General features: G+C 42.1%; 1 protein-coding gene across 3 annotated transcripts in view; it reads left to right on the plus strand.

The window, feature by feature from the left end:
- Positions 1-12299, plus strand: part of dync1i2a (dynein, cytoplasmic 1, intermediate chain 2a) — a 22118-nt gene continuing 9819 nt past the window's right edge. Inside the window, exons 1-6 of one of the 3 annotated variants that reach the window (XM_085765702.1) lie at positions 1-77; positions 1146-1263; positions 5260-5377; positions 6710-6797; positions 7881-7970; positions 8301-8416. In XM_085765702.1, the coding sequence (XP_085621828.1) occupies positions 1156-1263; positions 5260-5377; positions 6710-6797; positions 7881-7970; positions 8301-8416 (520 nt within the window). In that variant the 5' untranslated portion in view covers positions 1-77; positions 1146-1155. The remainder of the gene's footprint in view (positions 78-1145; positions 1264-5259; positions 5378-6709; positions 6798-7880; positions 7971-8300; positions 8417-12299) is intronic. The other 2 variants (XM_085765703.1, XM_085765704.1) reach the window with 2 other exon arrangements.

Below are 12299 nucleotides of genomic sequence, written 5' to 3' on the forward strand. Positions count from 1 at the left end.
ACTTCCCGGCTCCTGTAGTTGGGTTGGCAAGTTGTTTTGGCTGTGTGTGTGGTGTCAGGTCGAAAACCTGCTTCAAGGTTGGTTATTTGCACATTAAGAGTCACTTTAACTACAAATATACACATCTGTAGGACTTAATTTGCATCTGTTGCTGTAGTTGTTGCCCGACTTGTTTTTATTATGTGTGCGATCAGTGCAACCGAAAGCTAACCGCTAACAAATAAAAGCTAATGCTACACTACTTCCACTTATAGGTAACGTGTTGAATGGTTAAAAATGACGTTTTCTTTTCGATGTGAAACGCTTTGTAACAAGGTAGACTACACCAAACTCCATGCTGTATTAACAATTATGTGTTTTTTTTACAACAACGGTGGCATTCATAACATGTAAGGCTAACGCTAGCGGCGACCGAGGCCGATTGGGTGCGAGCGAGATTTTTCAATGAAGCTCCGTCGTGATTGGTATAAAAAAACATTAAAAACATCGTGTGAATTTGAACCATGTTTGTAGTTTAAAGAGCGTACATAACATCTTCTTGGTGGATGGGAGTAAATGAGAGGGGATAGACCAACCCACTATGCTAAGCTAACCCGGTGAACTGTCGACACCGCTGCAGGGTGCGGCTCCCTGTCCGTCTGTCCGTCTGTGTGTGTGTTGGCTCTCTGACAATGACTGGTCAACACTGGTGTGGTTTGTCACGGCGTGTAGCAGAGAGGTGAGGCTGTCCGTCGGTCTGTCTGAGCCACCCGGACAGCTAACACGGATAACTTTATCTCAGCTGCAGAGAGGAGGAGGGAAAGCTCAATTCAATTGGACACTCAGTCAGGACTGTCTCACCTGCATCCTGAAGCTGGTACATAATATCAAGGTGGTGCTGAAGCTGAGAGCATCATCAGGGGATGGATGGGTGTTTGTTTTTTTTATATATATAGAAACCTGCTTTCAACGCACTGCCTTTATTTTTTTCCGCCAGTGCACTGTACAAATAAATGCAGGGAGGCAACTTGATGCCAGGGGGCTTTTATTAAACACACTTTAGACTTATAACCTAGAGAGGATTCAGCTTCAAAAAATACAATATTTTTCAATGTATTCTTTGTATAAGGCGAAGATAAACAAGAAATATGTTGTTTTGTTCACAGCTGTGGCATTATGTCGGACAAGAGTGAGCTGAAAGCAGAGCTTGAAAGGAAGAAGCAACGCTTGGCACAAATCAGAGAGGAGAAGAAAAGGAAGGAGGAGGAGCGCAAGAAGAAAGAGGTATGTGTAAGTCTTTGTAAATGTTTTGAATATTCACTGATATTGAAGGGGGAAAAAAGGAATATGGAGAAGAAACGCATTCAAAACCATTAATGGCTCAGTGTGAGTGAAAGCCGTTACTCAATTCAAATGCAAATTCTGTCCCTGCACTTAATTCTAGTGAGTTTCTGGAGTCCAGATGCAGAAAGAAATCACTCATAGCCACTATTTGCATATGTATCAAATGTAGTTTAGAGCTCAAGAAAACTTGAAAATTATGGTCATGTTGACAGATATATACAGAATGTACCAAGGCCTTACAGAAAGACTTGGTATATCGATCTTAGCATCAGAAACATTGTTTTATTAGTAAGTAATTTATACTTGGTTTGTGTTTGTGAAACCACCTTGAATGAGATATAGACATACATTTAGATAATTGAATTAGCATAATTAGATGTGAACTTACATTATTTTATATCACGATTGTCTCAAGGGTTTCACACTGGTGCTATTTACACACACTGCACTGTATGTCTGTGTGCTGTGTAGACAGTGCGTTTCATATTGATGATCTAGGCTGTCAAAACAAAGTCAACAAGGGAAAACGTTTTTTTTGTGTGCGTTGATTGACAGTAAGTTGAGTGAATGAAAATTCTTAATTTTGGTATGATGTGATGACAACAGCACAATGCTACTATCGTGTATTATCCACCTGGGTCAGTTATCAAGTGTCCATGAGTTGTTTTCTATAACGTGCCACAATGCCAGGTAGCACACACTCTCACACACTCTCTGTTAGTGCCTCCAATGTGCCACAATTTGGTCTGGAGCTGGTCGAGACATTCACACCTCCAGCAGGCAACTTGGTGTTCAAAGGCATTATATAGACCAGATTTTGGATATATTCTTTTTCTATAGATTTGTCTTCTATATACATTTTCTATATGGTGTTTTGTATACATTGGCAAGAATAACTAGGTGAAACCGATAGGATAAATACCTCAAATATGGTCAGATCCTCATCCAAGTGACAGTTACTGTATGAACAAACACAATCTACTAATATCATGCAAATCACCATATATTCTTGTGCGTAAAATATTATTAAAACACTCACAGTGTGGGTTGCAAGAAAGTATGTGAACCCCTTGGCTAATAGCATTAACAAAAGCTTATTAAAGTCTGGGGGAGTCGTCAACCCGGAGTCGAGAGAGTGAAACAAGATTTGAGATGTGTTAGAGCTTCTTTGAAAGCGATTTAAAAAGTACTCAAACGTTTTTTTTGAGGTGGTTGTGTATTCCAAGAATTGTCTGCGTTTGTGAACCAGGCCAACAAAACAAGAGATCTTGGAAGACGTAAGATCAAGAATAGGTGATTTGCATAAAGCTGAAAGAGTTACAAAGTCATCTCAGTTACAGTGTCCAGCTAAGAGGCAGAACGATCAGTAATGAGACAAAGAAGTTCAGAGTAACGGCTAAGGGTTTTAAAGGGATAGTTCAACATTTTGGCAAATTGGCCCATTGCCATAATCGCTATAGTCATAGCAGTAGGTTCATTACCTTTAATTGTAGGTGTAAGCTACTTTCAGTACGGTGGAGCGCAGCAGCTGGCTGCTCAGAGCTACGCTATGGAGGCTAACGGAATTTCTTGGTTTCCCTCATTAAACTCATCAAATTCAACATCCCAAAACTCCACAGCGCTTTTGTAGACAAGTTGTGACCTGCACAACCACCACGCTATGAGATAATGACGGAACGATACGAAACGGAGCCGTTTTCGAGGTAAATACAGGGTAAATACGGAGACTGCTTGCTGAAAAACTGTCCCTGAACGCAACGCGCATCAGCGGTTTTGTATGTATTTACCTCGAAAACGACTCCGTTTCGTATCGTTCCGTCATTATCTCATAGCGTGGTGGTTGTGCAGGTCACAACTTGTCTACAAAAGCGCTGTGGAGTTTTGGGATTTTGTATTTGATGAGTTTAATGAGGGAAACCAAGAAATTCCGTTAGCCTCCATAGCGTAGCTCTGAGCAGCCAGCTGCTGCGCTCCGCTGTACTAAAAATAGCTTACACCTACAATTAAAGGTAACAAACCTACTGCTATGACTATAGCAATTATGGCAATGGGCCAATTTGCCAAAATGTTGAACTATCCCTTTAAGGAATCATCTCTATTTTCTTCTGAGTCTACCATATTGAATAAAGCATGCTGTCCGTCCGTGTGTGGACACCACAGAAGACGGCTGTTGCTCTTCAAAGAAACATCGCTGCAGCGCTGACGTTTACCAAAGAGCACCATGCCGCTCCACAACACTACATGGTAGATGTTTTATGAACTGAATGAACCTAAGCTTGAATCATTTGGTGAGACGATGGAGCACAATCACTCTCAACACAAAAACATTATCCTCAAGTACGGTGGAGGGGGATAGGGAGGAATCTGAGGTGATGCCAGAGAAGAAGAACCAGAGTCCTGGATGTCTTATGCTGAAGGAGTTTATTTACTTGATCAAGGAGAACAGAAGGGTTGTCAACACAACATAAATGTGTGATGCCACCTCAGATCTGAGGGTCAAACAGCAAAGCTCAGATTCTTGATACTAGAAAGGTGGACAGTGCCTGCAAAGGGGAGGGGAGATGCACTAACATCCTATTGGCTGCTGGCCTGGGCATAAACATTAAGATAAAGATTCACACCAGCCAGGAGATGGGAGAGCAACAATAGTTTCTCTTCCCCCACGCAATAGTGTTATCCAGTGACGACGACTGTTATCATCTAGCGCTAGTTGTGTCTGCAAACCGCCGGAAAGTGAGATTTAAGACGGCAGAGAGGGACCGTGGCCATGGCATGTTCCTCAGAGAGAAAGTAAGGCAGATAACTGTCTCCAACAGTAATCTAACAGAAAAATCCTCTAATTCATAGCTCTCCACCATAATGATAGAGGGATTGACCATTAACTACACAAACTATATAGAAAAGTGTCATTCTTCTCTAACAGAGGGAGCATCATGATGTGAGGCTGCTTTGTTGCATCTGGGCCTGGACAGTTTGCCGTAATCAAGGAGAAAATGAATTCCTAAGTTTATCAAGATGTCTTACAGGATGATGTCAGGGCGACTGTCCACCTGCGGCTGCTCAGTACTAACTGGTGGATGCAGCGAACCAGTCAGACTAGACCATAGCCCAGTAGAGATGCTGTGAAGAGACATCCTGAGAATATCTGCTCTTGGAAAAATGGTCCAAAATTCCCCTTGAACATTGTGCAGGTCTGATCAGCAGCTGCTGGAAGAGCTGGTCATTGGTGCCTGAAGATGTTTGACCAGTTATAAAATCCAAAGTGTTCACCTACTTATTCCAACACCAGAATGAACATTTTACGGTTTTGTTCAATAAAGACCAATGATTATACATATATGTATGTATGAGATTAATGTTGAGACGCTGTCTACATTTGTGCCTCAGATGAAACTCGGATCAATCAATGCAGAAAGCAGAGTTCACATATTTTTCCTTGCTGCTGACTCCGTCTTCTTTCACTCTGCATCTTCTGCTCTGTGGTGCTGTAGTTGACATACAATCTGGCTCTGCAGCGAATGCAAATTAGTCAGGTAATAAGTCAGAATTTGAGGATGTGCTGAAGTCTCTCAGTGCAGTAATCAGGAATCTGGTGTCATGAAAAAAACATTTTTAGCAAGATGTTAGTTACTGAAACTATTTTATTTTGTAGTTTTTAAGTTGTCTTCTTATTCACTGATGTTAATTTCTGAGAGCCTTATTGGAAATGAGTTGATTGAAACTATACAACGGTCCACAGTTGTGGAATTTTTTTTTTTTTTTCATAATTAAATTGGGATTCATCATCTTTGTTTTATCATTGAATTTGTCCTTTTCTCTAAAATATTTTGGTGGATAAAAGTATAGAACAGATGTTGACTGCCTGTGATCATAGCGATGTAATGTGGATATTTAGAGATCGTATTATTGATGGATGATGCATTCTTACGTTTCCAGGCAGACCAGTTGAAAGATACAGCGCAGCACCAGGATGACTCTGACCTGGAGAAGAAGAGGCGTGAAGCTGATGCGCTGCTACAGAGTATGGGCATAACCTCAGAGGGTCCCGTTGTTGGTATGTTTCATTTTACCTGTTGATTGTACTTACATAGTTACCTAGGTCTCTGCTCTTAAACCATATAAACATACTCTTTATTTGCCTATATGATGTTTGTATCTATGTATGTGTTATTTAGAAAAAATGCAAAGGTTCATTTTAAGTATAAACTGTATTGAAACTCAGTAACCAGCTTAGGAAGTGTTGCCATCTTAATACAAAGCCCTCCAAAGTCGAACAAAGCCGTAGGAAAATGACCTAAAACGTACAGATTTGTTATGTGCAATGTTCTTTATCGGCCAACTCTGCCTTGTGACGCCAATATGAGAGATTATGTGATCATGTTAAAGGCCAGACTGAGCTCAGACAGTTCAGAAGCAGGTAAACAATGAGAGGTAAAGTTTAACTGCAATGTCTATTCAACCAAATTTTTAGTGTAATTAGTCAAATTAGTGTGTCCCTGTCAGATTAATAGCGCCCAAGTACACAGCGAAATTCAAAATCTGTCTCTGTTCTTGAGTCTATTGTCCATTTCACCGTTTTTAGGGGTCGCCACCTGCAGATTTATTAGCAGACACTTCACTAAGTAAATGTCACAAAGAAAAAAATTAAAACACTGAGGCCAAGTAGAAAGAGGAAAAACATGTTTTCATTTTATTCTTGCAGGTTTTCACAGCACAGTTTCCTCACAGGAGCTTTTGAATAAAAGTAAATCAGTCTCACTTTTGATAATATTCCACAAAAATGTCTGTAAACACTAGAACAATACAAGTACCCTGATAAAGGAAGCAAATATTTGTAAAATAATACTCGTATCCCCCAGGACAACCCTACAGTAATACAGTCTCTGCAGAGCTGGCTTTTTGGAGCATTTTCATGTTTTAACCAATAGGTGGCAGAAGAGATCCACACAAAAATCTTCAAGACCTCAAACATGAAGACAAATTAGTAACAGTTGTGACAAAAACCATCATGTTTTTTGCATTTATGTAATAGTCTGTCTGTTCTGCTTATTTATGCAGTTCTTGAGATTAAATCAAGTATTTTTTGCAATAAAGACGCATAATTGTGTTTTTTAATGCCTTGTTCCTGAATGTGTGTTTATCTTTCTGCAGCTTTATGTTTGTTTTTTTGTTCTTACCTTGTTTTGCTACTAGATTCAAACTTTAAAAAATATGCTCAGTAATATTGTTCCCATCAGGAAATCTGCCTCCAACAGTTGATAACATTTGTCCAACATTCGCAGTAACAAAGCTGCCACTGCTGCGTGATTGTATTTGTACTGTGTATTGTGTAAAGCTCAGCATCTTTACATTGTAACAAATTATTATTGTCTGTCTCGTTATGTAGTCCCTCCTCCCACGTCTCCGACTGCCAAATCGGCAGGCACGCCAAGTGAGGCAGGGAGCCAGGACTCTGATGGAGCCGTGGGACCCAGGTACACACACGCACACACTAATACACAGGCACAAGGCACATTAACACTGAGTCAAAAAACAACTTGATCTTTATTTGTAATAAATAAGGCTTATTTCTTAAGGGCAAGATGTTAAAAGGTGTTTTACTGAACCTCACTCATCTTAAATCTCCTCAAACAGCTTTGTTTGTGCTCTTTTTGTGCTCATTTATGCTCATGCCATCAAGCAAATGTTTCCAGTGTCCTCGCCACAGCTTCTCGAAGCCACTTAAAATGCAAATGTTGCACAGCAATTTAGTTAAGAAGTGTTTTTAAAAAATGCCTTAATGAGGTTTAGATCTGTTTTTGCTTGGTAAGCTTCGCATCGCCTTAAACTCTGCGTAAAGGTAATGAACGTATGTAGAGGCTGATTATACAAACCGAGCTGAAACTTTTCACAAAGTCTCATGCCATTACAGTGAATGATGAGGAGTTTATGCCAACTGAGTGCATGTTTATTTAATTTGTGTGCCATTGAATTAGGACGATCCTAAATTAACAATAAAACAGCGGGCTGCTGTGATGCCTGGGGGACTTCTTAACCCCTAATTAGAGCCCCTTCACTGGGCTGAAATCCAAGCTCCCCCAGTGTCCCATCAGGCCCAGGGAGCTGTTCCCCCTACGTGTTGACTCATTTCCCTCACCAGCATGGCCATTTCCTACACACATGGAGGTCATGTTTTCTCCCTGAGGGTTCTCTCTCCCTCCTTGCCTCTCTGTCCATACAACACTCAGAGCCTTGTCGGTGACACAGTTCAGGCTGTATCAGCCCTGCAGGCTGCACATTACACCCTGTGTCATCCCACTCAGAGGGCCTGTGTCCATTCATTTTTAGCAGATACACTCTTACATCCTTTGTTGTGTTGTGAAGACAGATTCAATGCTTGATTTGACCTGGAAAATCCAGCTTTAAGTGTGTTTTGATAACATGCAAGTGTGTCTGATTTGAGGCCTTAGATCCGATCAGCATGTTGTGTTGCCATACAGCTAACTATATTTCCTCTCCTCATTTGTGCTTGCCTGTTTCTCTCACTAATGCCGCCTTGTTGCCGTGACACTAACCAGGACTCTGCACTGGGACTCTGACCCGTCCACTCTTCAACTTCACTCTGATTCTGAGCTGGGGTACTGGACACTCTCTTCTCTCCTTTCCTGGTCATTTTCCCTTCTCTCAATCTATGGCATGATTGTGTTTGAGAGTCATTATGCAGTTAAAAAAAAAAAGTCAAGTCATGCATGCAAGAGTGGTCAGATGAAACCTTTTTTTAATGAATTCACACTGGTTGTTAAACTAATCTGAAACCTTTGCCATCTCATGATACACTCATTTATTTGCCCTTGAGGAGGTGAGAATCAATCAATCAAAAACAGATGAGAAAACTTGTAGTGATAGCATTGATTTGTATGTTTTTTTCTTCTTCTCGTTAAATCATTTATTGTTTCATAGTGATGTTGTGCAAAGTGTGAGTTGTTTTGTACTTGTAGGCGAGGGACGCCAAAGCTGGGAATGGCCAAAGTCACACAAGTGGACTTCCCTCCACGTGAAACTGTGACCTACACAAAAGAGACCCAGACACCTGCCACGACCCAGCAAAAAGAAGGTGACTCTCACATAAAGTCGTTACAGGTTAACCTTGGAAAAACACAAACTGCTCTGCGCTTGAATATCTGAATACACAGAGATGCTTTTTGGTCCATTAAAATGTATGGCTTCTTGGCTCCTTGGCTAACAGATGTTGTGTTGTGCTGCATGAGGAGTGCACCATTTCTTCACAGGGGTATTGCGGGGTGTATGAATGCACAAGTGGCTACCGGAAATGAACAACAAGTGGGAGAGATTTGATTTTACCAAGCTCTGAGATGAAAGTAAAGGGGGGAAGAATGGGGGGCCCAGGAAACATAAGAAGTCAGAGCAGAGATTACATTCAGACAAACTCTGCTCCCCTGAGCCTAGTACGCAGCTCTACAACCAAACCCCGCTTCGGTATAATTAATGAGCAAGATGAGAAAACCAGTGACAGGAAGGAGAATTGCGATCGAGGGGGAAGATATGAAGCGCCGTGCATACGACTGCTGACTGCCTCTGAAGCATGTCGATATGTATGTAATTGCTGCGCCGAAGCTTTCATGTGGTTGGACAAAGAGAATATCGGGGGGCTACTACTAACATCCACATGTTGAACACATGTTCCATAAAATATGCAATATTTGTGGGTGTGCTGCTCGTTCGGGGTCGATTTATGTAATGACAGATGGTGAATGACGCGCTCCACTGAAATCCTGATTAGGATTTTCTTTTTCTTCCTTTTTCTTATTCTTATTTTATTCTATTTTTATCACATATCAGAGAGCCAGTCACGGAAATGACAAAACCTCAAATTAGAGCTACGGGAACAAGTCTTGTCTTTTTAGCTCTTTTCACAATTTACTTGCATCAGCTAACACATCTCTTTAAAACATCCTTGAAAGCCTGGTTAGGATTTTAAACAGTGTACTGATTGTCAGTTGCCTCCGATCAGGTGATGTGTAGAAAATTCTGAGGTGGCGTGCGGCGCGAAGGAAGACGAAATTGTGTGATTTTGTGGAAAACTATGAGCAGAACTAGTGAAGGATGAAGAGCATCCCTCTGTTCCTTGTCGCTCTTTACTCTGGACTCTACCGGGCATTGTAAAACTGTGTTAAACAACGATGGTTTCTGCCAGCTGTTCAACGCGAGGCCCCCCTTCCCCTCTCTGCCACTATGTAATCATTTCATCAACTCCCTCGCTTCCCTGTCTTCTCTCTTCACCGAACAGGCACATAACAAAACACACTCAGTGACATTGTGCATTTTCACACCATCACTTCTGGCACTCAATGAGACGGCATCCCCTTTCCCAGCTTGCTCCCCCTCGGCACATTTTTTTTTTTTTTTGATGTGTGGGGTGGCGTCGGGGCCTGTTCTGTGATTGAGCGATTTATCATGTTGTCAAAAGGAGGCAACGGCGCAGCACTCTCAAGGTCAGCGGGCGGTGGCATTAGAGGGAGCGGCGGCCGTGCCCCGGCTGCTGCAAACCGAGGGTTCCCACAGTGTCGGCAAGACACCTCCGAGAAAGGAGTTTAAGATTTAATTTTTCTTTTTTTTAGTTTTACACCACCTGCCCTATCGACCCCTGAACAGTCAAGGAGAGTGCATCTTCATTTTTTACATTATGGACAGTAGTAGTGCGTCGTACAGCGCCATCTTTGTTGGCCTAGTGTGGTGCCCTGAAATCTCATCCCAGGTGTCCACACCTCTATAAAGATGACTTTTATTTTAACATTTGTTCACCTTTATTCACCAACACATAGTTTTTTGATAATGTTAATTCATTGATACAACCCACAGATTGAACGTGTGTGGCGCGGCCGCTACAGTATTTCCGACTACACCAATAGTAGGTAATGCAGCATCAGTATGCACTCCTCAACAAGAGGCTGTAATTATGGAGTAAGATATTGTTGGAGGTTGAGGGGAGCTGAGGGGTGTGTGTGTGAGTGTGTGTGTGTGTGTGTTGAGTGGTTGGTCCGCTACGCCGTTTCAAAAGGCTTGTTAGGAATAGGTACGTGGAGCAGTTTAGTAAATCTAATATTTAATTGAATGTGATTGTTTTAATCACTCTGAATTCAGAAGCGGGTTAAAACTTTTAATCACAAAAGCCCTTAATGGCCTTCTTGTTTCAAGTGCCACTTGTAATTGTGGTCAGCTTTTATGCACTTGATGATTAGAACTGTGAAATATCTATTGTGCCCCACTGTCGTAGCGCAGCTAATAATTTTCAAAGGAAAAAATTCATATATCTGTTTTCTTTTTTTTTCCTGCCTCAGTTGTATGGTTTCAGTTTTTACACCTTTATGACCTGGCTTTTGTTTTTACTTTCACTGAACAAGAGGACGAGTGCAGGTTTGTGTGTCATCTGTGAGGTCCTGGTTTTGGGATTTCTCCCTAGCATGGGCATGTTGGTGACCAGTCGACCTCATGTGTGTAACCGCAGATAGACTCCTGGTTCATGGTGATATCATACGGACAAAAGCTGATGGCTCATGTGTCTTTGTTTTTATTCACCTTGCAGCGCTTTGAAATGTGTCACAGCTACATATGCTCACCCAGGACAACTCCTGCAATTTTGATAACTAGTGCTTGAAGTACTCTATTTTAGGAAACAAAAATGACATGTTTGTGCTGCGGTGTGTTTACGCCGGTAGGAGTTTTGTCTTGTGGGGTTTTTTGTCATGTGCCTTTATCTGGCCTGACACAGACGAAGAAGACAGACGTGATCTTTTGGGACATATAGAAAGTGGAAGACACCTGCAAATGTCATTTTAGTTTTTTATCATTGTACATCACTGGCTGCATGCTGTGTTTGCATTAATATATTGTCCATTGACGAAGACCTTTGATTACCCCCCCCCCCCCCCCCCCCCTCTCCTGTCCGGCTTCACACACCCCCCCCAGAAAAGCTTTTATTTCTTAAGTGGTACAAAAGCCATAATTGGGCCTGCTTTGAGAGGAGGTGTCAGTGTATGGGACATTGGTGATTCGGGTGAATTCTGTTAAATGCAACCCCAACCCCCCTCCCACCTTCCCCCTCTCTTTTTCCTCCATCACCCACCCTCGCTAGGCGCTACTGCCCCCCCCCGCTCTACACATCCCCAGCGGGGTCACCAGGATCACTAGCTTTTCTCCAAATGGCCATTTTGGCTGGCAGGTGCATTATACCCTTTATTTTCAGATTGTCTATCCGCTCCTAATGCCTGGCAGGTTGATTGCTCTGGCTGCCTCGCCACGGAAAGGGCTGACGAGCACGGCCGGGACTAGCTGAAAGACAGTGATTACTGTTTTCCTTTAAGCCTGATTGAGGCCCTTGAAAGGAAAGATTTTAACCTTCTCCTGTTGGTTGCAGAGTATGGCCTTACATTGAAATGGCTTGTGTCATCAACCCAGTTCTGTAAACTCATCAGTGCACCCAATAACCTTCTTCCCCCAAACCTCCATCCGAGAACGGGGATAAATCACTTTATGGACAAAGTGACAGATGACATTATCATTTAGATTATCTCAGTAGGAAGGAAATTCTGGCATGTGGTGCTGTCATCCTAGATTAAATATAAGGTTCATATCAAGATAAATGCTGGCAGGAACCAGACAAGTATTTCCCCCTCTGCTCATGAATCTGTTTTGTCCTGCTTTTGCTACCTTTTTTTTTTTTTTTTTTTTTTACATTGAAAGCATAAGCTATATACTGTCTCTAAGAGATGTGTTTTGAAAAAGCATGTTCATCTCCTTTGAGGTAGAACCGGTGTGCAGTTTGCCAGCTGGTCGGGCCTGTATTTTGTTGTACATTCTCTGAGGTTGAATAGGAGTTGCGGGACCTCCTGCTAGGATGGTAATTGCATAGGCTTGCCGTTCAGGGAGAAGCTTGTCTCGGGGCAATCAGGCGGAAAACCTCTGTGCCATCCCCATGC

Source organism: Trachurus japonicus, chromosome 21, assembly GCF_045865225.1.
Source record: "Trachurus japonicus isolate A0001 chromosome 21, Traja_1.0".
Taxonomy (NCBI): Eukaryota; Metazoa; Chordata; class Actinopteri; order Carangiformes; family Carangidae; genus Trachurus; species Trachurus japonicus.